Here is a 24756-nt window from a genome sequence, read left to right on the forward strand (position 1 = left end):
TGCTTGCTAAATTACCTCTTTTGTTTTGCTTTGGAGATGGAGCTGTTTGCTAACAGTTTGCTTGCTGCTCTGCAGTAGCAGGGGCTTTTGCTTTTGGCACCTTATTTAAAATGCTTTCCCCCACCCCTCCCCGCTTGTAGATAAAGTCTCCGATGCTGTATGAAATTAGAATATGGATTTGATTAGAGGAATGAGCTGAGAATTGCTGCTTTCATTCTCATTTCGGTTGTGCTGGGCTGTAGGAAATCCCCAGTAATGCTTTCTGGTTTCTAGGCATTAAAATTTGCACAACTGGCCCAGTCCTGTCCACGCAGCACAGTGATGCTCTGCAGCTTTGCTCTGTGGCCCTGCCATCCATTATAACTAATGCTCCCCATCCCCCTGAACTCCCAAACGCATTCATCCTGCTGTGCAGAAAGCTGCTCCCTTTTGTTCTGCTCTTGTCCAGCCTGGTATCTCCTTTACAGATAAGTGGTCTGAAACAAATGCCATCTGGGTGCTGGCAGTGCAAGCTGCCCTGCTGCTAGGAGGCCAGGGGTGAAGGAAATGTGTGTGATTTAACGAATGTTCCATGTCATGAATGGAAACGGAGTCAGTTTGTCTTAAGAAGCAGCGTGGGCAAACCTCCATCAGACAGCAGAGGAGCACAGAGCTCCAAGTCAATGCCTTTCCCTGCTGAGATTGCCTCTCCTGGCTTGCAAAGCTGCCCAAGGCAGTGGTGCACCAAACAGGAGCCTCCTTTGGCTGCTTCTTCATTGCTTCTTTGCTCCTGAAGTCAGTGGGCAAAGCACTGCTGGGTCTCAGCATTTCAGGAGCAGTGATGCAGACCCACGAGCTCTGCAGTCGTCTTCTCTGCCTCTTGGTTATGGTGATGGCCTCGTTTGGAAAACCCCTTTTGGCCCCTGGGTCCAAAAGCAAAGGATTCTCCTTCCCTCTTCATTATATCGTTGGCAGTAATTATTCTTCCCCTCCAAATGTAGCATTTTTCTCTTTAGGAGAATTAGTTCTCATTCTCACTTTCATCCTTTAAGTGCTGTTTTCTGCTTTATTTTTAATTGAAAGGCTGGAGGGCAAATGCAATTAAGCTTCAGTGCATGGACTGTAACTTGTATATAAAAAAAAAAACAACCACCTTACCATCTGCAATTTGCTTGTTTTCTGATCTGAGGTCTGTTATAATTCCAAATTTTGGTTCTCATGATCAGAACAAACGAGAGCAAATTGCAGAGGACTGGGAGGAAATAGATTGGATGTATTTGTGTCCCTTATCTAGGGCAAGCAAAGGTGTGCTGTGCAGGGGTCCAGCTCTGACTGCAGTTCGTGGAGCTACGTGGGCTGGGTGTCCTTTAGGACAAACCCCTCCAGGGCTGCCTGCCCTTTTCAGTGCAGATCTCACTCCCTGGTAGCAGAGGGCAGCAGGGAGGATGGAGCGACCCGCTGCTATTGCTAACAGATAGAATCAGTGATATGAAGCATATCATCCTTCTTCATTTCCTCGTCACGTTGAAATCAATACGCCGCCTCACCCAGAGGGCTCTTCTGCAGGCTGAGCTCATCCGTTACTGCGCTCCACCTCCTGGATTTACACCAAATGTTCCATTTCTCCCATGTAACAAATGGGCCCCGTGTCAGCGCTGCTGATCGCATCTCGGGCTCTGTAACCTCTGAGCAACCACACCAGAATGATTCTGTGAGGGTGTCTGCATGCATCAGTGATTTATCCAAGGCATCGTGTGTTCTCCCGTTATGACTCAGTCTGGCAGTTTGTCACTGCAGAAAGTGAGAAAAGCATGGCTGCCTTCAACTGAAATCATGCGTGCCTATGAGGAAAGTGTGAAAGGGTAGGGCACATTTAAATAGAGAGGAATGAAAGCTCAGGGAGTGCTGGAAGAAGTTGTCTTGAGTTACTGCGTCCAACCCTTGCCTACCAGGATGCACAAAATCCAGTGGGGGGGTTTTCATGCAGTGTGAGTCAGGACTGGTGGGTCTGTGCATTGGTTGACTACTGGGGTGGCTATAGAGGCTCAGGGCGTGCAGCTGCTTGGAGCTACATCTCCTTGCATTAACTGTCATCTTCCAATGCCTCTGGGTTATGAAAAGGTTTAATGAGAACAATTTTCGAGAGCTTCTATAGCCTTAATATCTCGAGACCTTTCAAAGCACCATTGAAGTGCTGCTGAGGATGGCTGGGCAGCCCTTACCTGACCCTCCTTCCCTGGGGGAGTGCTCAAGAGGGCCTCCATGAATGTGTGTGAGATCTGTGCTGCAGCAGTGCTGCTCTGTCTGCAGAATGGCACTGCTGCAGGCAATAATGAACTGTGCAATTAGCAGCCCACTAAATACATGTTTAAGGCACGATTTGGCTAGCAAAGAACACGGTAAAAGCAAAGACAGATTGAAACAACTGCCATGCAGTCACCTAGAGTGGCAATATTAATTTGAGGGGCTGTTGATTCCCAGTGTATGGCTTTATCTTCCTAAAATACGCTTTGTGAGGTTTTCTCATGCTTATCAGATGTCCCTTTTTACTTAAAATTTGCCGTATTTAAAGAATGCTTCAATAGATTAATAATGCTGTGTTTCTAAAATGCCACCTGCCTGCAGGCAGCAGGAAAGATATTAACAAATTTCCCTGTCCATTCTGCTGCTGCCAGGCCCTCCTGCTCCTGCAGTCCGTGCCACTGCATTTCTTAATTAATGACTTACTAAGATCTAAAGATTGCACTCGAGTGTTGTCACTGCCTCTCCATCTTCCTATTTCCCCATAGGGCAAACAGAAGTAAATTCCAAAGAGTAGTGTTTGAGAGAGACACCCCAGTAACAATATACCAAAATTCTTCCAAGAATACAGGCTAGGGAGGAAAAACTTTAGAAGTTTGTATAGGAAGACCAGAGCAGCTTCCCAGGATGGTTTATGCTCCCATGGAATCAAGTGCTCTCTCAGAAGAAGCTGGAAGCAAATCTCATTCCTCGTGCTGCAGAAGACCTGAAATAAAACCTTCAAGGTTTGTGAAGCACCAGGAAGATCAGAATGGCCAGGAATGGTCTGTATGGGGCAGATGGATCCCAACCTCAGAGCTGGGGATGGGTCACTGCTAATTGCAACTGGGTACCCATCCCTCCTGGTCTGTTATTTGTATGCAATCGGTGGGTTTAATGCTGCAGAATTACTCTGAGTACAGCAGCACCTGTGCTTTGTCTGCAGTGAAATACTGCTTGAGGTGGTTGGGTGGCATCTGCTCATTCAAGTTTGCATTCAGAAAATACCTGACATGCATGAGGGGAAACAAAGCATCAATAATGTTCTCCTTTGTCCTCGCAGAAATGAGTTATGTGAATGCTCACTGTTAACAAAGCACAGGAAAATGAGGGCTGTGTGATCCATCGGGAAGGAATTACACAGCAGAACTGCTCCCAAGTGCTGGCAGTCCTTGGGATGGACCATCCATCCCATCCCCACGCCCTCTGAGAATATGCTAATATGCCACTTAGTATCTATGAATGCTAATGACCCTAATCAGCCTGGCTGCTGCATCTGTCGTAGCAGCCAAGTTTGGCAAAGGCAAAGATAAAGTGCTGCTCTGCATGCTGCATCTCAGGAGAACTGTTGTAGTAAATTCAGTTATATGTTCCCGTCCAGGTTAAATGCAAATAACCTCCTCAGTTCTACGCATCTTGATTATAAACTTCTCTTTTGGCTGAGCTGTATTTTACTGTCTTGAAATCTGCAGTTTGCTGCTTGCTTTTCCAACCCCTTCGCTGCCACGTTTACACCAATAACATCTCCCTGCCCTGGAACCCTTCCCATGTCGTGGTTTACAAATAAGTGATATTTATTAAAAAAAAACACAACACAGCAGGACAAAGCCATCAGCAAGAAGATTCTCTTTGAAAAAGGTGGCCATTAAGTCTATGGGGGAAAGGAGAAGCAATAAAAGCCAGACTGTAACGACGGGACGATGCCTTATCACAGGGCTGCAGAGCCGAGTGGAAAACAAACTGAAATAAATATATGGAAGATAGAGAGCTGCAGAACGTGGGCAGGATGGGGGCTGTGCTCAGCCTGGAGACACAGGCAGGGCGAGGAGTGTCAGCTCAGTGGCCAAACTCCCAACCATGCAGTTCCCACCTTAAGCAATGCCATTGGGTCTGCACAGTCCATCCAATAGCGGCACTGAAACTAATTGCTATGGAGGAAAAATGCTCCTTACCACAGAGAGAGCAATGCTGTGACAGCGCAAGCACTTGGGAGCAGATGTTTAGGACAGAGAAGGAATCAATCTCAACCTTCTGCTTTGTTTATCCCGTGCGCTGAGCAGTGATGGGTGCAGAGCTGTGCGTGCGTGGAGCTGCGGTGGCTTTTGCCTCTCCTTGGCACCTGTTTGGGAAAGTCACTCTTTATGGATACCCTAAAAGAACAGTCATTCTGCTACTGTGAGCTCTTCTGTAATAAAACAGGGAAAGGCACCGCAGCCAATAAAAGTGAATTAATAACTGGAGACAACAGAAGCCCACTTTGCAGGCCAGCATAAAGCAATGCTTTGCTGAGGGAAGGAGAGCGCGCCAGTTTACGAGCAAACAGGTCAGGCCTGAAAGGAATGGGCCGTGCTGTCTTTTCTCCTAAACCTGTGTGGTTTATTTGTGTGGTGGCACAGCTGTAAGTAACGTTCTGCTGAGGAGCAGCACATTTGGAGCCCAAGGATCCATGCTTTGGGCTTGCACATGGGGATCCTCTGCTTCTATGAGCAGAAGTACAGAGAGAGGGACCTGAGTGGGATGGGAAGGAATGGCTTCCTTCAGATGGGACGAGCCCTCTCCTGTGTCCCCTGCTTGCTGTCGGCCCTTTGGTTGTGCTGGTCTTGTGGCACAAATTGGAAGGCTTAATTATTTCAATAGAGGTTAATTGCATTAGTCGCTACAGCAAATCTCCAGTTCGCGCTGCGCTTTCCACTTCATTTAATTCATTACCCCTGTGAAATTCGGTGGATTCCCACATAGAATTGATTGTTAAGCTCACACATGTCCCTTCCAACAGCAATCCTCCATGCTCATCCTATCTCTCCTCCTTCCCTTCTCCTCATTGCTCCCCTGCACATATGGGCATTGGTGGCTGTGCTGTCCAGGTCTGCACCCGGGGGTGCCCATTCTCTTCCTGCAGCACCTGCACAAGCAGTGCTAAATGAGCTGTGCACCCTTTGCTGTGAGTCTTTAAGAGCAGCTTCTTGCAGCTTAATGTATTGCTGTAATAGTAATAAATGGGAGTGCTGAGAGTTGGGGGTGTTATTTCATGAGTTTTACTGCACCTTCTATGCTAGGCAGAGATATATCTCAATAGCAGAAGGATTAACACGAAGGCATGCTTTAAAAGGGAAATGAATTTTGTGCTCAGAATGGAAACGCAAACTCAATAAAGAACAACAAAAAATCTGAAAACACACAGATTTGAAGTTGAAATTGCAGTGCAATGGCCACATGGTGCTCCCAATAAAAGCGACCCTCAGAAGGCCAGAAGTGAGCTCTGGGATTTCTCCTCGTCCACAACCTCTGCTCCAGCACAGATAACGCTGCTAAATCCTCCAGCAGCAGCTGAGGAGCGCTGCCATGGGGAAGGGCATTCAACAGACTGCCTCAGAAAGGCACTCGCGGACTGCAGCGATGATTGCAGCATTATCGTGCGGCTGGTGCACGCCACCCTTTGTGTGAGTGCATTGATCATTTTCTACGCTGAGCGCAGTTTAACATCTGACCACTCTAAAAGCGCTCACAGCAAACCTATTTTGGATAAATGCAAAAAGGAAATGTTGAAAAGAGCGCTGGAAGAGGCATTTCCCTCTGTGAGAGGTGCCAAAGCCAGCAGAGCAGCAGCCCTCTGCGTTACAGCCTTCCTCTTTTCTTCCTCTTGCTGGTTTTTAGTGTTATTTAATTTCCTTATCACTGCACCCAATTAAGGTTCATCATTCCTCTGTTTTCACTCGCCTGGCGGTGCTGCAGGCCGTTCTGCAAAGCACAGCTGTGCATGGGTTTCCTTGTAGGAATGGTTGTGTGGCACTCACCATTACAGCCCTGGAATCCAGCCCAGTTCATTAGTGCTATGTTCCATCCTTCAGCATTGATCTCGGTTATTTGTTTGTCTTTTCAGCTGTTAGCTCGGGTGATTGTTTGCATAATCATGCAAAGCGATCTCTGTTCCTTCACGAAGCCATAAGACTGAAACATAACTGGCACCATGGAAGAAAGGCATTGCTACTGCAGGAAGGCATCAGCCCGGGCTCCAGCACAGCAGATGGAACCCCCAGATCTGCAGGAGCTGAGGTGGGGACCCCCATCATGCTGTGCTTTAGAAGCTGTCATTGTCCCTCTCTGAGCCTCACGTTTGATGCCATGAAGTGGCTGGAGATGACTGTAAGTCAGTTTTGTCTTTGCTCGCTGTTGACAGGAGGGGTTTGCATGCAGTCACATTGCCCAAATGCCCAAATCCTCTCTGCTGAAATGTGCAGGGGGGGAGGTGAGACATTTCCCACCTGTTCAGCTATTTTGCAGCATGGTGGGATGTTTCCTATTTTGAACTGCAGCTGCAGCTTTAGGGATGAACTTGTAGAGTCAAACGTAAGGTAACTGCCAGGGGAAGGCATTTTTAAGATGCAGATCTCTGTTTTATTACATAGAGAAGATTTTCTTTGATATAATGATACTTCTTGGAGTGCACGATAGAAAACTGCAGCCATGGACAAGTAGTGCTCTCAGCTCTCCCTCTGATCATTAGCCCTGTGTGATCATTAACCTTCACAGGGTAAACTGCCTGCTTGCAGTTCGTTGTTGATCGTTAGCAGATCTTGCTCTGGATGAAGATCTGGAGATGGGTTCCATGGAATTCTGCAAACATGAATGTGATCCTGAGAAGAGAGGATGAGGAGAATGTCTGTTGCTGCTGCCACTGGGGAGCAGGGAGGTCAGTCCAGGGGATGGCTGGGGACCCATCAGCAGCACCACATCATTGCTGGGAGGGCGAAGGGCATGTGGAACACTTCATCTGCCAAGAAATGAGATACATATTTATTTGGGAACCTGATACACAAAGAGCTTTAATAACTACACTCATCCAAAGGCAGCATCAATAGAAATGGCACAGCCTGCTGAATGCCAGTGAGCGAGGAATGCTGTTATTAACATTTAGCAGAAGCTCCAGGTCACCTTGATAATATCAAGCTAACACACATTTTAATGGCTATTTAATTAGATTTACCATAGGGAAGATGCCATGCAAGAAGGTTGCATTCCAGACTCCTGTGCTCGAGATGGGGACTGGATTAAATAAAAATGCAGATAGAAGTCTGCAAGTGACAGAGAGGGTGAATTCATTTTCCCTGTTGGATGCAGCTCCCGTTCTGGTCTGGATGGCTGTGTTGTTTTACCTCTGCTCCAGGCAGCTGCTTGCACAGCTGTGGCACAGCACTGCCTTCGGACTGCAGCAAAGCTATTCCTCAGTGGGCGATTTGTTTTCAGGTGCCCGGATTGCTCAGCATCTTGCTGCAAAGCTCCCCCTGAATCACCTGCAGGGTGCTGTGAGCAGGGCTGGAACAGGAGGGAGGGAATCCATCTGCTTTCCAGCAGCAATTTGCTCACGTTATGGCAAACTGGTTCCTGCATTAAAGAACAAATCGCTCACGTCCACCTTGCATCAGCTCTGATACCTTCATAGAGACTCCAAGGAGCGTTTTGTAAAACTGCCAGTTGTTCTTCATAGAAAATAAAACGTGGGAACATATTGCTGTAAAAGGTATGACACTTCTCTCCGTGGATTTATTAAAAAGGCTCCTAGTGTAAAGATGGATACAATTTGATCAAGTCAGCAGTTCCAGCTGTGTAATTGATATCCACTATTCTCCATTGACTGCTGGGCAGGACTTCATTTTCTGTAGCATCAACAAATTCCCCTTCTGCCCACCACAGAGCTGGGTTTGGGAGCAAGCAGAGCTGATCAGCAAACAGAGCAGAAATCCCAGGAGAGCAAAAAGGTATTTTGCTCAATTGTTTCTCATAAGCGCCCGCCTTTATCCAAATCTGCACTATTTCTTAAATCACTGCATTTCCATAGGGCTCTCCTGCAGTCGTGCTGTGCCTTTGCTGGGGAACAGAGAGAGGGTGACAGTTTCTATTCCTGCATGATACGATTTCTTCTCTCCTGCCCCTTCCTCCTGCAAATCATTTGCTTTTCCAGGTGCTTCGGTATAAACTTATATCACTTTATTTCTGTTTTTTTTTGCTCCCTATCTCACTCTAAGAAGGAGAAAGATCACCTCATTCTCACCGCTTCAGAAATAAATCCTTATTATGGATTTGTACCTGGGATAGAAAAATGGATTTCCACTCCCAGCCAGTTCTGAGCAGATATTTGAAGGTAATTGCTCAGTCCAGGGACATTTCAGTTGCCTAATAGCCATAAAAAGTGCTGTTATCAGCTGTGCATTTGAGGGTGGGGCTATTTAGGAGATATTTATGGAGAGGGTATTACTGCAGGAAGCTTGAGGGCCTGAGATTTATGGTTGTATTTCGAGGTGGAGCAAAGGGGAAGAACCAAACATCCTCTGCACGTCCTTGGAGCCCAGGGCACCGAGGCTGTGGGGCACACGGAGGCATGCCCCATGCCTTTGGTTTGTGTTGTGCCTTGCACTGCTCAGCTGCCAGCTCTGGAAGCAGCAAGCAGCCCTCGCCGAGCATCCAGCTGCTGCTAAAACTTTGATGAAAATATTTTTCATTATGCATGGTGAGTGACATCTCAGTTACACGGCTCATCTCGTGGGCGCAGCGCGGCTGTTCAGCGCTCGGCGCTTTGGGGGAAGGGGTTCTCTCCTAACCGAGCCTCCTTCCCACCCACCGAACCCAGCAGTGAAAGAAGAGAAGAGGTTTCCCTTTATATACGTCACGACAAACCCAAAGCCAAGGTGCTGGAGCTGCCTAAAAGCCTTCCTGTGTTGGCAGCTGCCGGGCACGTGGGCTGAGAGGTGCAGCACATGCCTGCATGGTAATTAACAGCTTTGTCTCGCACTGATTGATTGCAGAGGCGCAATCTTTGCGCACGGAGCCTTGTTGAGCATTTCCTGCTGCTGCCTGATCCTGCTCCTCGGATGGGCCTGGAGCAGAAGGGTAATTAAAGAATTGCTGCAGCTGCTAGTTTGCTGCTCACTGCAGGTTGGGCTGCAGGCAGAGCAAGCGGCCCAGGGCTGAACACACTGAGAAGGAGATGAGAGAGGAGAAAACACAGCGGTGTTCCGAGTGCTGAGCTCTGGCTGCCCTCAGAGCAACCAAATGCTGAAGCAAATGCAAAGAAACACTCCGAAGTGGTATTTTTGGCAGAGGTTGAGGTGGATGTGTCCTCTTAAACACCCTTGTGATTGCCTCTAGACCTGAATAGTGATGATTTTCTGTTGCACAAAGTGTGGTTCCTTCGTTTTCTAATAGCCCATGTGTAAGAAAGCAAGCTAGGAAGCTGTAAAGCTGAGTGTCTGAAAGGTAAACAGAACCCCAGCCATGCTTTTCAACTAAAGAAGCAGTTTCAGATGTAAAGAGATGGGTTAAATTACATTTGAGTGACAGATTTAAATTGGGATTCCTTTCACAGCTCCACATCCCTGCTCTAAATAGGAGACTTGGGATTAGGGCCATTAAATTACACAGTTTATTGGAAAAATAAAATCTCAGGAACAGATGATGATGAAAAGAGATAGAAAAGCAAACTGAAAGAGTGTTAAAAAATGATTAAGCTAAGGTAGCAAATGAAATAGAATGGCACTAAAACTAGATGGCACATAAGAAATGCTCTGAAAGTGGTGGTGCTGAGGAGGGCTGAGGGCTGTTAAAGTGCAGAGCTGTGCAGTCAGATGGATGAGCTCGGCGTTGCCAAGAGCTTGCAATGGTTTTTAGCTGAAGGTCATGCCTTGAAGTAAGGCATTGAAGAATTGAATTGAAGAAGGCATTGAAGAATTGAAACAGGAGAGAAACAAACTGCTTTGGAGTATTGCAAGTGTCCAAAGCTGCGTAGCTTCTATAACCATACAGCACAAAGAAACACCTTGCAAAGGGGTGAGGGAAATGAAATGTGGCCACGAACGGAGCTGAGCCCTGGGCTGTGCTTGCTGCAGGTGGAAGGCAGTGATGTGCTCCTTTCAGCTCCCAAGGAAGATGCTTCCAGCCATAGGGATGTGTGAAACTGCTGTGATCAGCCCTGGCTCTGCTCTCTGCTCAGCAGTGCCAGCGCTCCTGCACCAAACCAGGCAGGTGTGTTTCTGCCTGCTGGCTCTGAACAACTCCTTTGCACCTCTCTGAGCCTCTCCATCTGCACTGCCTGCCTCATTCTCTCCAGTAATTACATACAAGGCCATGGAAGGAGATCAAATTCAGCCTTCTCCTTTGAATCCTGAAAACTGTCTCTCGATGGCACCCTCGGGTCTCTTTAAAGGAAACAAATTAAAACGCTGCAGCCCAGACGATTGCAGGTAGAGCCGCGCACCGGAGGACCCAGCAGTTTCCAAACAGCCCTCTTTATGGCCAGCAAGACATTGCCAGGAGATTGATTTTGCACCAGGGCTGGGGAAATTCCACTGCCCCAGCCATGATCCATCACCGCCTGCCCAGAGGAGATGGGGAATTCTTCATCCCATTCTCAGGCAGCCTCTGTGATTGCAGGAGGGGCTGCAGTGCAAACTGTTTTTTCCCTGCCCGTGAAGAAAGGTTCAGAAGGTTCAGACTCAGGTGAAGGGAGCAGTGCTCAGCCCTCCCTTCTCCTCCTGTCACCATCCATTGGGTCAGGCTGCTCCCAGCACATCTCTCCCCATGCTGTGGGTAGGGCTGTGATGGTTGGCACCCATCCTGAAGGGCTTTTACCCCTCTGTGCTTTGGGTATATGGCGCATGGAAACAACTTCTCTTACATAAGATCACTGCTCCGTGTCCTGTTGCCATTGGAAGCCTGAGGGATATTTTGCGTAGATGCTCAAACACATTGTAAATTAAGAAAACAAAATAGAAACCAACCCAAAACACCATATTGTGCTGAGACTGTTTCTCTTGCTATCAGAAAAGCTCAGAGCGAACCAGTTCATTCATGCTTCCCCCTTCAAACAACTGAAGAAATTCTCCATTTCTGCTCTCATTAATACCTCTGCAGCCCTGCATTGCTGTCTGCAGGACACGGTGCCCACCCCATAGCACAGACAGGAGAGCACTCAATTCAAAGTCTGTGTTTTGGGGACAGGAGGCTGTGGAAACCATTCAGCGCCGTGGTACTTTCAATTATTTTTCTGCTTCTGAAACAGCTGCTATCAGATTTCCCCAAAGAGCTGCAGGAGAAACCAGGGGAGATCAGATGTGACATTCCAGACTTCTAAAGGGGGAAAAAAAAATTAGAATAAAATAAAGCATGAGAGAGAGACTCCTGGTTATACTTCATACATTTAAAGGGGGATAAAGTGACACAGAACCGTCTGCAGGTCAATTCCACATAAAACATCAAATAGAGGTGGGAGCTGCTGCTCACAGAGGGAACAACACTGGGGAGCAGCAGCCCCAGAGCAATTTCACAGCACAGCCACTCAGGGAGCCCCACAGAAATAATGGGGCTGTCAGCACGCCCTGTGTGTGCTCATGCCTGAGTGAGGAACCCATGCAAAGCTAAGGGAAAAGCTCTCATCTCTGAGTCACAGCCCTGCAGTGCAAGCTGTCCCCCCAGGCTCTGCCCTGCAGCAGAAGGAATGGCACAGCCATCAAATTGCTGCAACTTTAGGCAACATTTGAAAGCCCCGTGCTTAATAAATATTGAGTTCCTCTCGCTAGCAGCCATAAATCCTCATAATATTCCAGCCAGGAGCCTGATGGACACTTGTCGCAAGAGGCAACTCTTGAAAAATAACATAAAAATGGAAAATAATAAACATTTCCTACAGTAAATCTGAGCCAGCCCTGCTCCTGAACCAATCCCACCACGGATCCAGGGCTGGGGTTGGGTACAGCACTGCCCCAGGGTTGGGAGCACCAGCTGAGCCCGCTGCAGGGCTCAGGGAGCACACAGCTCTGCAATTAACAGCCACCTCCTGCTGATGGCTTCTTAACTGGGAGCAGCTGAGGCAAATTATGAAATTAAAAGAAATAGCTTGAGAAGGGAAATAAAAGCAGTGTCTGTGAGGTGGAACTGCTTTGCTGTGAACTGAATGTGTCTCAGGCTGGTCATGGCTGAGTGGAGCCATTCCACGCAGCATTGGATTAACTCATCAGTAGAGAGCCCAGAATCTGATTTAATTTGAAAGGCTACAAAATTATATTTCTCTGCTGATTTTCCAGGTGGTAGGATTAGATGTGGAGCTTTTAGTTTCCTGCTCTTTCCTTTCAACTTAATTTGACAGAAATGGCTTTTGGTACGAGACGGTATTTGATGGGTGCTGTATCAGGGATAATGAAAATGTCAGACAAATGGCAGGGAATAATTGGGGTAGCATGCTTTCCTCTGTGTGGGAATGTGCTGGGTTTGGTAAATGAGGAAGAATTTGTCTCCTCTGCAGGAGAAGGAGCAGCTCTGAGGTAAGTGCCTGCTCGGTTCTTAGAGCACCAGGGATTGCTTTGGTCCCTCTGTTTGGAAGAGGGGGGGTTGGCCCCTGGTTTGCTTCTTGGATGGATCAGTGAAGACCTCAGAAACCCTCAGCAGCAGGCATGCAGCCTGCTGCCTTCATGCTGTGCTTTGTTCATTGTAGGGAATCGCCAAACAAGAAGCCTTCCCTTGTTCCAGCCAATTTCTTGGGTTTATTTACCATGAAATGTCACCTTCTCAAATGAAAGAGAGGGATTTATCACAATTAAGGGAGGCTTTGACACGTCCCTTTAAGTGAATCGAGCCCGCTTTTAATCCCGAATCCATGCAGGATTGTGTTGATGCAGCACAAATTCCCTTGCAACTCACAGTGCCCATAAAACACTCGTGTTCCTGGAGAGCTGTTGCATAATCCTTGCTGCTTCCAGCAGCTCTGGCTGTGAAGCTGCCAGTCCTTGGCCTGTGCTGGCTAATGGAGCGTGTTTATGGTGTGGAAATGTGCGTGCTGACGTCGTGCAGGATGCTGCTGGGTATCGGTGCAGCACAGCGTGGTGACCCAGGGCAATGCCTTGCCTGAGCTCCTGCTCCACCTGCCAAGCAATGGGGGCAGTGCTGGCTGTTCTCAGCTCTGCTGCAGGGTGTGAGTGCTGAGCTGAACCCCATTCTGGGGTCTGCAGGCCTTAGGATCTCACCAAGTGCTGTGTGAGTTCAGATGCTTTCCAGTTTTCGTATGGTTTTGATAAATGTCGTTTGTGAAAGTGGAAAAAAATAAAGCTAGCACGAAAGCAAATAGACTTCTTTGCTCTTGGGTGGTTATAAACTCCCTGCTGGCATTAAAGGTAGCAAACACAAGCTGAGATAGTAGCCATAAAGCCGCTCCTTCTGCCTGCTATCTCATTTTTGATGCCCACAGAGCTGGTCTGCAAAACTCAGGGCTCAGTTCTTATTGAAGAAAGTCACCTCTCTGCTTAGTCCTTCTCAGAGCAAAGAATTCAGAGATCAGATGAATGATGCAGCGTGCTTTGTGCGTGTTTGGTTTCCCTTTGCTGAATGGCATTCTGCTTAAAGTCAGCCAAGAGCAGGAACAGTCTTAGCCTGGGCTGTGCCAAAATCCTTATGGTGGCAGAATGTCTGTCCTCTGGCTAAGAAATGAGCCATGGAGATTCAGTCAAAACTTTCTCAACCAAAATGCATTTGGTTTTGGTTAAAATCTGTTGTTTTGCACACAGAGGGGCAGCAGTTTGGCAGCACACCTCTATGGCTGCTCTGCACCAAAGCAGCAGTTTGCAGTTTCTAAAGGTGCTGTTAGCTTTGCGCATTGCTCTCCCTTGCTGGGTGAAGGCTGTGCGATGCTCCACGTGGTTTCTTAGCAATTCCACTTTGGCAAAAGGTCGTGGCATGAAACACTGCACAAAAATGTGTTGTTCTGGTTGTTGCCATAGCGTAACTGGGAAACCTGGAACGCACCATGGACGTGAGTGAGTCACTGCAATGAAACATTTGTCCCAGATCTCCTTCCTTGCAAACCTTGTGTGTGTGTGTGTGTGAGCTGTGCAAGGCCGGGAGGAGCAGCATCCTGGGTGTGTGTGCTCAGAGCATGAGGAGCTGCCAATGCTGGGGGCTGCTGTCTGCACGAGGGAGGCCTGGAAAAACTCTTCTGGCAGGGCTGGAAATCACTGTTTGTTTCTGCTCGAGTGCAACTTCTACTATGGCAACACAGAGCCCAGCGGCGTGGCCCTCAGCATGGTGGTGTGTAGAACCCCTCATTTGGAGGCTGGTGCCAGCTGGGAGCTCCAGCAGGACCAAAGCAAAGCCGAGGCCAGAAATGCAAATTTCCCACATCCCATTTGAAGCTGGTTTTATTACAGCTCGATCAGTGTTGCAACCACAGGAGGGCGGTAAAAGTGCTTTCCCAGCTCGCCAAGACTGCTGCGTTTGGTAGAAAACAAAACTGCTTCAAAAGGAAAAAAAGGGGGGTGAGATCCTTAATACCTGCCCAGAGCACTTGGTGTGTGTGTGTGTGTGTATGGGCTGCTTTACACAGGACACGTTTCCAAAACGCATTGCCAAAAGCAGCTGATTGCTTTCTGGCCCCACACTCAAGTTTCTGCTGCTGCATTTGAGGCTGTTGCTGAAATTTCACAGTGCTGGCATGAGATGCTGAGCACAGTAATGCTGTCAGGCGGGCCCAGGAGAGGAGGGAATTAATTGATTCGTAAATGAACTGAAAGCACTTGGCTTTCTTTGTGCCAATTGCAGTCCCTTTGTTCCATGCCACCAGGCGATGTGGAGCAGCACGGTCTGCAGCACACAGCAAGCTGTGAGGACTGGCAGCAAGGCTTGCAAACAGCGCAGCATCTGCAGCTCAGGTTGAGCTCCTGTTAAAATACTCAAACTGCCCTCCAAGTGCTCTGAAAACTCATTGCAAAGGCTTTCTTTTGCTTTGTCCCAAGGTGACTTCACCAGCAGAGCAGTTCTAACCACAAACCAGGAGAGGTTTCCACTTCTCCCCTCTGCAGGCTGCGTGGGCTGCTCTAAGAGCGTGGCTTCCAGAGGCAGATGGAAATCAGCTTTCAAACCCAGATTTATTCCCCCAAATTAGTTTTTTGAGTATCAAAGGAAGGTCAGAAGGTCACAAAGTATGCAGCAGAGCAGAAACTGTGCTAGGAAGGCTGGAGGAGCTGGGAAAGCCAGAGTGATTTACAGGCTGTTCCTGGGACCTCTCGGTGACCACAGTTACTGCAGGGACACATCAGCCTTAATGCACCATTCGTATGCAAAGAGTATTTTCAGTTGATGCACCATTCGTATGCAAAGAGTATTTTCAGTTTTAAATCTCTTGTGGAGGGGGAAGTTTTACATTACTGGCTGTTCTGTTGTGTGTTTACAGTGGCTGGAGAAGCAACTGAGATAGAAAACTGGGTCTTGTTTGAGTGGCTGCTGGGTGCTCTGCAGTGCAGCAGTGCTGGTGCTGGGAGTGCAGGGCTCAGGGATGCCCTGGCAAGAGGGAGAACACAGATGTGAGCTCAAAGGAGCTCGTGCAAAATGGAAATGGTATGAAAATGGGCAAATCTGCAGCACTCGGTGCTCAGCTGCTGTTTAACCTGAGTTCTGGCTCAGGTAAATGGGATTTTGGTGGTTGGTTGGAATGGCTGATGCATGCTCAGGGGTGTTTCAGACAGTTGAGGATGACTCTGCTTTGCTGAGTCAAAGCTCCATCACCCTGCAATGGGCTCTCATCACTCCCTGTCCTTCAGAACAACCCCTGCATGGCAACCTGGGAGTGGTAGACCGAACTCCTCTTGGTTAGGACCTGAGAAACAAGTGCAGACATGGAATCCCCCCCCCCAAAGTAGTGGGTGTTATTTTATTGGCTTTCCTCTGGCAGTCTGGGTGTTGGGTCCTTTATCTGCAGCTGTGTGGGAAGAGCTCATGTTGCAAACGTGGTTCCCACAGGATGGCACAGGAGCAATCGGGTTGAGGGCCTGTTTGAGCCGCTTCTGAAGAAGGGCTCAAAGGTGCATGTTGCACAAGGGCTGCTGAGAGCAGTGGTGCAACAGAGAGCAAAACAAACCGCGCTGAGGGGAGAGCTTCCCTTGAGGCAAAGGGGAGCACTCTGAGTTGTGAGGATTCATGGGCACCTCGCTGAGCTCAATTACTCACCTGAGAAGCTGTAACATACAGAACAGTGGCTCTTACAATTAAGTACCAAATTACACCTGATTTGTTTACTTATGGCAGACCTCGAGCCCTCCCATCAGCCGTGCGGAGGTGTGTGACAGCATCCTGTGGGTGCAGCAAAACAGAGGGGGTAATGCAGGACGAAGGGGAAGGAGCATCATGGCAGGAGCAGGGAGGGTTTATCTGCAATGCAGCGGCGTGCATGCAGGCTCTGAACTCAAGAGAGGCTGTGCAGGTTTGCAGAGCTCTGAACGTGGCTCTGTTGCTTCCTGCCATTGCAGTGAGGGATTTGAGGAGACAGCGCTGTGCTTTTGGACGTGAGGAGTTTTCTTTGAAGAGAAGTGGCTTAAGCAATCCTTCCTGCTGGGCCACGCAGCCACGTGGGGAACATGCATGTTCTGATGCTGAGGCTCAAACCCCATTGCAGAAGTTTTGTGATCTGTGCAGGAGATAAAGTGTCTGTGAGTTTGTTTGGAGGAGCTGCTCCCAGTATCCCAGTGCATTCCTATACATCTTGGCATCTCTGCTCATCCCCATACATCCCTGCAGTGCAGTGCAGCCATGAGCCAGAGCTGCACACTTTGGTTTCTCCAGGTGTAGATCATCAGTGAGCTTTCAGATGGCTCTACAAGCAGACTCCAGGCCTTGTTTTTACCACTCTGCTTTATATAACATTTTCTATTTGCCATATTAAAAAAGTGCCCTAAAAGACACTGGAATGCTACAGCAAACAGAATGTTCTCTGCACGTTGTTGTCTCTAAGGAATGCCTGTGGATGGTGGGGGGGAGGTGTAGGTCACTTTTTTTTATCTGATCCACAGATAATTAATTTCACAAGGTAGATAAAGCAAACACAAAGCATTAAAAAGCTATTTTATGTCCTGGCAAGTTAGCTGGGGAAATATGCTTCTTGGCTTTGATAAATCTCTCCAACATCATAAAGCATTTCTGCATGCTTTCTATTGCTGCTAGAATGGACAATGCTCTGGGAAGAGCCTTATTCAAGGTTTTACCTCTGCACAAACTGCAGCTTGCTGCCCCTCAGCCCTCTGGGCAGAATTCTGACACAGCTTTGAGTGCTGCCTCTGTCTGTAACTCCCTCAGCCCTCTGCAGCTGTTCTGCACGTGGGCTCCAGAACAGCATTCAGGGGAAGGTGGTGATTCAGATGTGATTCAGAGCTCTGACAGAGGTGTGGGGATGGGTGGCTCAGCAGCAATTTGTGGAGTGGCAATCAGTGTCGTGTGTGAGAAAGGGAGAGACCTGGGTGTGAACTGCTTTACCTTTTGGGATGGCAGGAGAACTTTGAATAGAGGCCCAGCTGGAGAATGTGCACTAGCACATTATGTTGGCAGTTTTTTTTCTTTCCTTTGGATTAGGCAAGTCAGTTCAAGTTCAGATATTCAGTGCTTGGTCCCTTGGTATAGACATCACAATGCCAGAGCAGAAAGCAAGCGGGCTGGGAAAGCACCGTGTGTTCTGTACAACATTTGTATGCCAGCTTGTCTGCTTCCTTGAGGCATAAAAGCACCTTTGGTTTGAGAAGACGATGTCTCAGAAAGACATCTCCTGTATTAAGATTCTGATCATAGTTTACCTTTTAATTTTTAGCAGAGATAAATGGCAACTGTGCCATCTCCTCTTGGCTACAGTCCTATGGAGGCTTTCCTTCTCCTAAACAGCCTCCATCTATCACACCAAAATGGCACTGTAGTATCATTTTGCTGCTTGTGAAGCATTTGTGCTCTGAAATCCCCAGCCAGCCCTTTGCTGTGAGAAGTGCACTACCCTGCCCATAAGCTTCATTACATCCCTTCAACGTGTTTCCTAGTAGAGATGCAGCCATAGCTGAGATGTGCTCTGCCTGGTGCTGAGCTGGCTTTGGCTGCTGTGTGCTGGCACTGCCTGCCCAACGGGTGTTTTGTGCTCAGCTCTTCGCCCACGGGTGCCGATCCCTCTGGGTGCACCCAGGCTGCTGAATCACCCGTTTGCTTTTTCTACGTGTGGGTAATGCAGACGTGGAGCTCGGCTCAGCAGTCAATGTTTAACTCACCCATTGCTCAATGGGAGGGACGGCTGCCTGGTGCTGTGCTGGAGCAGCCTGTCCTGTCCCTGCGCACAGTCATGGCTCCGCTCCCATCGGACTCTGCTCCTGCAATGTGTGTTTGACAGGAGGTCACTGTCCCCACTGTTGGGACATCAGGAAACATCCTATTTCTTTCCAAAGACGGTGGACCTGTAGAGTTGGACTCTTGCCTTCTTCCAGCCTTGTTTTCCCATCAGCAAAACAGCTGCAGTTTTAGCGGTGGGCATTGGTGTCAGATGAGGTCAGGGATTGGGACGCTGGATCTGAACTCCCTTTGCTGTTCTTCACCAGTGTCCAACGAGCCACTTGTTCTTTCACCACCCTTTTTGGGTGCTAAGGACTTCTGCTTGCTTTTCTCCCTGCTTCCCTGCCCACTGCTGGCCATAGTGACCCTGCTGGCTGGCTCAGGCTGGGGGTGTCCCCTCGCCCCTTCTCCTGTGGCACAGCACTGTATAAGTCAGATAAAATTAGCTATTGGGACGCATGTTCCTCAGGATGCTGTGACAGAGGGACACCCAGTACAGCCAGTCTGACTCGAAGAGAAGAATTAATGGAAACGCCCGGCTCCTGGGGGGAGGAAATACCTTGAACAGACTTCTTCCTCTTTTTGTTGCGTGGGGCGACAATGGGCTCTGTGTCTGGCAGGAGCATTCCTGAGCAGTCCCATGAAGTCAGCACACGTGTTTGGACAGACACCGAGTCTGCAGCAGCAGCGTTCAGGAAGGACCCGGCCCAATGTGGGTGCCCTGCCCTCGTGCACTGTGCTGGGATCACAGAGCAAAGCAAACTGCTTTGGTGTGCGCTCAGCACAGCCCCAAGCAGAGCAGTGCAGCCCTGCTCAGCAGCAGGAGGGAGAAGTGCTTGCAGTGTTTGGGCATTTCTGCTCCAACTCGTCGTCGGCTGTTTCGTAATGATGAGTAGCAGTTTGTACTCAGCGTGCTGGAAGATGCGCTGCTGTTTTGGCAGCTTCATGAGCTGAATACGGTCTGAGGCCGAGGAAAACCACCTTTTCTAAACTGCAAGATCAAATAAGTGCAACTTTTTGGTAGACAGGTTTTATTTAGCAGGAAACCACTTGAGCCAATAATGTAAATGCAGTGAGACAAGAGGGACTGGGTTTATCGATCACGCTATGCAAGTGCCTGAGAGCAGGAATGTGTGGGCAATGGCAGGTGTGCAGCAGCAGCTGTTTTCATTGGCACTTCTTCCAGTCTGCCATGATCATCTATGCAGACTGGAAGGAGCTCCTTGAGAGCAGCCCTGCAGAGAAGGACCTGGGAGTCCTGATGGATGAAAAACTTAACACAAGCCATCAGTGTGTGATTACAGCTCAGAAAGCAAATGGGATCCTGGGCTCCATCAGCAAAGGGGTGGCAGCAGGGACAGGGAGGCGATCGTCCCCCTCTGCTCTGCTCTCTTGAGGCCCCATCTGCAGCACTGCGTCCAGGGCTGGAGCCCCCAGGGCAAGAAGGACAGGGAGCTGCTGGAGAGGGTCCAGAAGAGCTACAAAGATGAGCAGGAGCTGCAGCACCTCCAGTATGAAGACAGGCTGAGGGAGTTGGGCTTGTTCAGCATGGAGAAATGAAGGCTGCAGGGTGACCTCATTGCAGCCTTCAGTACCTAAAGGCAGCCTACAAACAGGAGGGGAGTCAACTCTTGGAAAGGCGAGATGACAGCAGGACAAGGGGAAATGGTTTGAAGTTGAGGGAGGGCAGATGGAGGCTGGATGTCGGGGGAAGTTGTGTGCTGTGAGAGTGGTGAGGGGCTGAACAGCTGCCCAGAGAGGCTGTGATGCCCCGTCCATCCCTGGAGATGTTCAAGGCCAGGTTGGATGGGGCCCTGGGCAGCCTGGTCTGGTATTGAATGTGGAGGTTGGTGGCCCTGCGTGCGGCAGGGGGTTGGAGATTTGTGATCCTTCAGGTCCCTTCCAACCCTGGCCATTTTGTGATTCTGTGATCACAACTTCCTCTGGATGCTCCTCAACAGCAGGGCATGGGGCAGCACAGCGCTGGGTGCCGGCAGCGAGAGCGGCTGCAGCAGCAGCTGGGGCTGCTGTGCTGCCAATATAAGGCTGTCAGCACCGTGCAGAGCTGTGAGGGTGGTGGACACACACTGTACCCCATCACCTGAAGGCTTTGGCCTCGCTGAGCTTCTCTGTGAAATATTTGTTGTATGAGAAATGGCTGTGATGGGAAAACCTCCTGGAGCGGGAGGAAAAGCTGCATCACAGAACCCCGGGGGCGGCCGTGAGCTCACAGCCGCGCTGCCCGGATTGGCCTTTTTTGGAAGCAGCCATTCTGAGACTCTTTGTTTTGCTGCGGTGGTTTTTGTGAGGATGCACCGTGGGGTCAGTGGGCAGCAATTTGGGATTGAGCAAAGCAGGAAAGCAGCGATTGCCCGTTGCGCAAACCTCGCTTTGAAGCAGATTTTCCTGAGCCAGGGCTGTGCTGGGGACACTCAGCTTCCAGATGTGGTGATGCCATGCTGCTGGGGAGCAATTGCATCTGTTGCAGCCCACTGTAATTAATCACAGTTATCCGTTCTCTTAAGTAATGTAAGGGATTATTTCTTCTCTTCCTTGGCCTACGGGCAGTTTGCAGTTTGAACTGTAGGATGAAACCCCAACCTCCCAAATCGGCTCTTTGAAAATGTCTTTTACTTTGTTGCTCTAAACAGAGCCATGGGAACATTTATTTTCTGGATGAGGTTACTAGAGGGCATGTTTAAAAATAGCCAAGGCTTTTATTTATAAATATTTTCTACATACTTTATCGTGCTGGTACTGAATAACCTCTGCAAAGACGGATTCTGCTGTCGCAGTGCTTGTAGCCCTCCTCTATTGGTTCAAGGGCTGTTTTTGGCTGGCTGAGCCCTAAGCCCTAACTCTGTCCTGCAGGAATAATGAGAGCTGAGAACTCGCTGTTCATTTTTTAGTCTGACTTTTCTGGTGATTCTATTGAAAAACAAACATAAAAATCCACTCTCTTTTATCACGCAGGAGAAGCTAGCAGTGGAATTTGCATTGCAGCGAGTGCAAATTCAGGTCTCTCTAGGAATGCCAGAGAGTACAGCTTTGGTGCTGTTGGGCTGGGTGCTGTGCTGGGGCCTTGGGGAAAGCAGGGGGGGCTGCTGGCTGGCAGTGGAGCTCAGCCTGGGATCCTGGGTCATTATAGAGGGGTATAGGCAGACTGCTATATGAAGGAATAACCACAAGAGGAGATCCCCCCCCTCCTCCTGGAGAAGTGAGCATTTCAGACGAGAAATTATATTTACATTATAATTTATTAAATTTCAGGTCGCCATATGAAATAAATTATAGTCAATATAATGATAACGTTGCCATAAAATAATACCGTGAAGTACTTGTCTAATATCGGATGTAATCAATACAAATATGAACTGCAATTATGGTGCTTAAATATTCATGTTAATGGGAAGTGAACAAAATATTCAGGCAATTCACAGTAAATTCAGGGAAATCTGTCATTATTATTGCTTTTGTGCAAACAATTCTTAATGCAAGCACGCTCCTGGAGAGAGAAAAGGCACAGTCGCACAGTGTCCATAGGGCAATGCATTCCCTGAAGGTGTTGCAGTCACACGATGAGCTTCGATGCATTTCAACAAATGCAGGATGAGGGATGCCCAGGAGCTGATCGATGCCTGGGATCTCCGTTCTGCAGACAACAGCGAGGCTTAGGAAGTTTCAAACTTCAGCTAAGAAGTCGGGGCAAGTGAAGCAGATGGGTGCAGTCGGCTCGTCTCCCCGCTGCAGCGCCGTGGGATGGGGTGTGTTGGGTTTCTTTTTTCCCCATCTGGTATCATCACTGGGCACGGGAGCGTTCTGGCAGCAGCACTGGGCACAGCAGCACTGGGCACAGCAGCATCTCGTCCCACCTGCAGCGCTGGGCACGCAGCATCCTGCTGGCAGCACTGGGCACAGGAGAGTCCCAGCAGCATGGAGCGTGCTGCCTGTGGCAGCATCGTCCCAAAACGTTCTCCTCCGTGGCTGCTCCCTCCAAGCTCAGTGCACTTTGATGGAATATTTCGGGAATTTCAGGAACTGGAGGAGTTTGTCTTTCCGCCTCTGTTTCAGAGCCATTAGCGCTCTGGTTTTCTCCTCCACATCCTGGTCCGGGTCGAGGATGATCTTGGCTCTCTCCTCTGCCTTTTTGTCCCCGGAATGCTTGAAGAGCTTTTGCAGCGACTCCTCGTCGATGCTCTCAAAGATGTTGGCCACGGCTTTTTTGCGCAGGGCGGTGTCGAAGCGGTAGCCGTGCACCGACGGGCTCACTCTCAGCGACGTGGACATGGCTGAGGCCGTGTTCCTTCTCTTTGCTTTCATCTACCGCCGCTGCTCCGGAGTTCTCCTTCTGTTGGAGGGATCCGTGCGGTACCCGGAGCTCTGCACGGCTTTATAAAGGCAGCCCGAGGGAAAGAGGAGAGCTCAAGTTACAGCGGTGAGGTCACGCTGATGTCAACGCTGCTCGGTCGCAGGCAAGTTTAACATTTAAGTTGCCAACTTTCCTCTGTCGTGCAACCGAGTGGAACGGTTTGCTGTGTTGTTATGATGGGGATGGTTTCTTTGCCCCGGTGCAGAATGGGCTTTGCACGACCCCCAGCACCTCTGTGCCTTGGGGACGCTCTGGAAGCCTCTCCTTGTGCTCATACAGCTGTGCCAGACTGCTGCCATGCCAATGAGGGGTGTTAGCTGTGCCTGCAGGTATGTGCTTGTGTCAGATGGGAGCACAACAAAGCAGTGAAACCTGCTCAGGTCTGTGCAGGGGATGCTTCTGCTGCTTCCCAAATGGTCACGGGTCCTGCTGCGTGCTCACAGAGCTGGACTTTCCAAGTGGCAATTGCTTTATGAACGGAGCCACTCCATAGTGTCTTCCACAGTGACTTTCCTGGGACATTTCCACCCTCAGCTGCGTGCATCAGGGCTTGAGGTGAAACACCTGCCCCACCTTGAGCACAGTGCTGCAGCACAAATGCTCTGAGCGCTCTGTTGCTCTGCTCCTGCCTCGAGCAGCTTTTGCTCTGATGCTCAGCTCAGCGATGTGAATTAAAAATGTAATCACCCCCGAAAGCACCCCACCTGTGCATCCCTCATGCTGAGGATGTGGCTCTGACAGTCAGAGGGTGGCCATGGGTACAAAGGTAACTCAAGGCAGTGGAGAATGCATTTTGCTTACCAGCTCAGTGCGGGCCGGATGTTGCAGAGGCAATGTTTAGAGAAATCAGTTGCTTGTTTACCAGCAATAAGATGACCCCTGTTACTCATCACCAGGAGGACAGCACAACCAACGTGTCCCCGTGTGCTGTCACCATCCACCCCCGGGGGTTCCCTTATTACAGAGCTGTGGGGATGCCCCCACAGGAGCAGAGTGCTGACGCTGCCTGGTTGCACATCGCTCCTGTTGCCTCCTCCAAAACTTTGGTTCCTGCTGCAGAGCTGAGCAACGAGCCCACGCACAGCCCCACAGAACCCCATCCTGCAACCAACCACCTCTGGAGCCTGAGAGAAGCACACCGAGTCTCCGTGCTGGGCCTTTGTGTAGGCAAAGAATAGAAAATAGGAATGACTGTGGGCTGTGCTGCTGGCTGGACAATGCAAAACAATGGGCAGTCCCCAGCCTCGTGCACTGAGACAATAACTGAACCAGTGCACTTCCTTCTGGTGGGGCTCTTTGGTTTTTATCTTTGGGAGAGGGAGTGGGTTGCACTTCAATGTTTGACAGCTTTCCTATCTGTGAGTTTAGGATCACAGCTAAGAGCGGCACACCCTGCCTCTGCATCCTGCTGGCCTGGCTTGTTCCTGAGGGGCTCTCCTGCACACTGCACGTGCTGGGGCTCTTCCTCCCGTTCTGCTTTGCTGCACTGCACGCCTTCCTTCTTGCTGTTTTGCCAGAGTTTCTTTTGTGTGTTCTATTCTGCCTGTCGGTGTCTGAAAAGCTACCTTTGCAAAACCTCCCAGTTCTCCTCCTGCCAGAAGAGCTGAAAAGCCTCGTACTTGTTGAATTTGAGAGAAGTACACATCGAGCAGTGTTTGCTCAACATGCATGGGGTAAATCCACCCTCAGAATAGGGCCTTGTGATGTGGCTAGCTGCTGTCTCTGCCCATGAAGAGCCTCATGTTTTATCACTGCTTGCTAAAATGAAATACATGGCGGAAACAGCAGAAAGGACAGCTGCTGCCTAAGGTGTTGTGTAGGGGAAATCTGCCTGTAAAGTGTCTGACCGAACTGTTAAACACGTTGCATTGGACACTGCACACTTGCAAAGGACTCAGGACAAAGTCAGCACCAGGAGATCAGCAGTGATTGTGTAGCAGCAGAGAATGAGTGCTCCTTTGGCAAGGCTTGATTCCCCTGGTTGAAAAGCAGAGCTGAGGAATGTTAGCGTGCCCACCTCT

General features: G+C 49.3%; 1 protein-coding gene across 1 annotated transcript; it reads right to left on the bottom strand.

The window, feature by feature from the left end:
• Positions 1 to 22365: 22365 nt before the first annotated feature.
• On the bottom strand, positions 22366 to 22686 carry TCIM (transcriptional and immune response regulator; the record flags this gene model as incomplete). Its single annotated transcript, XM_079547411.1, has 1 exon — positions 22366 to 22686. One exon carries the CDS (start codon positions 22684 to 22686, stop codon positions 22366 to 22368), a length of 321 nt encoding a protein of 106 aa, XP_079403537.1.
• Positions 22687 to 24756: the final 2070 nt, after the last annotated feature.

The sequence above is a fragment of the Tetrao urogallus genome (assembly GCF_951394365.1).
Source record: "Tetrao urogallus genome assembly, chromosome: 27".
Taxonomy (NCBI): domain Eukaryota; kingdom Metazoa; phylum Chordata; class Aves; order Galliformes; family Phasianidae; genus Tetrao; species Tetrao urogallus.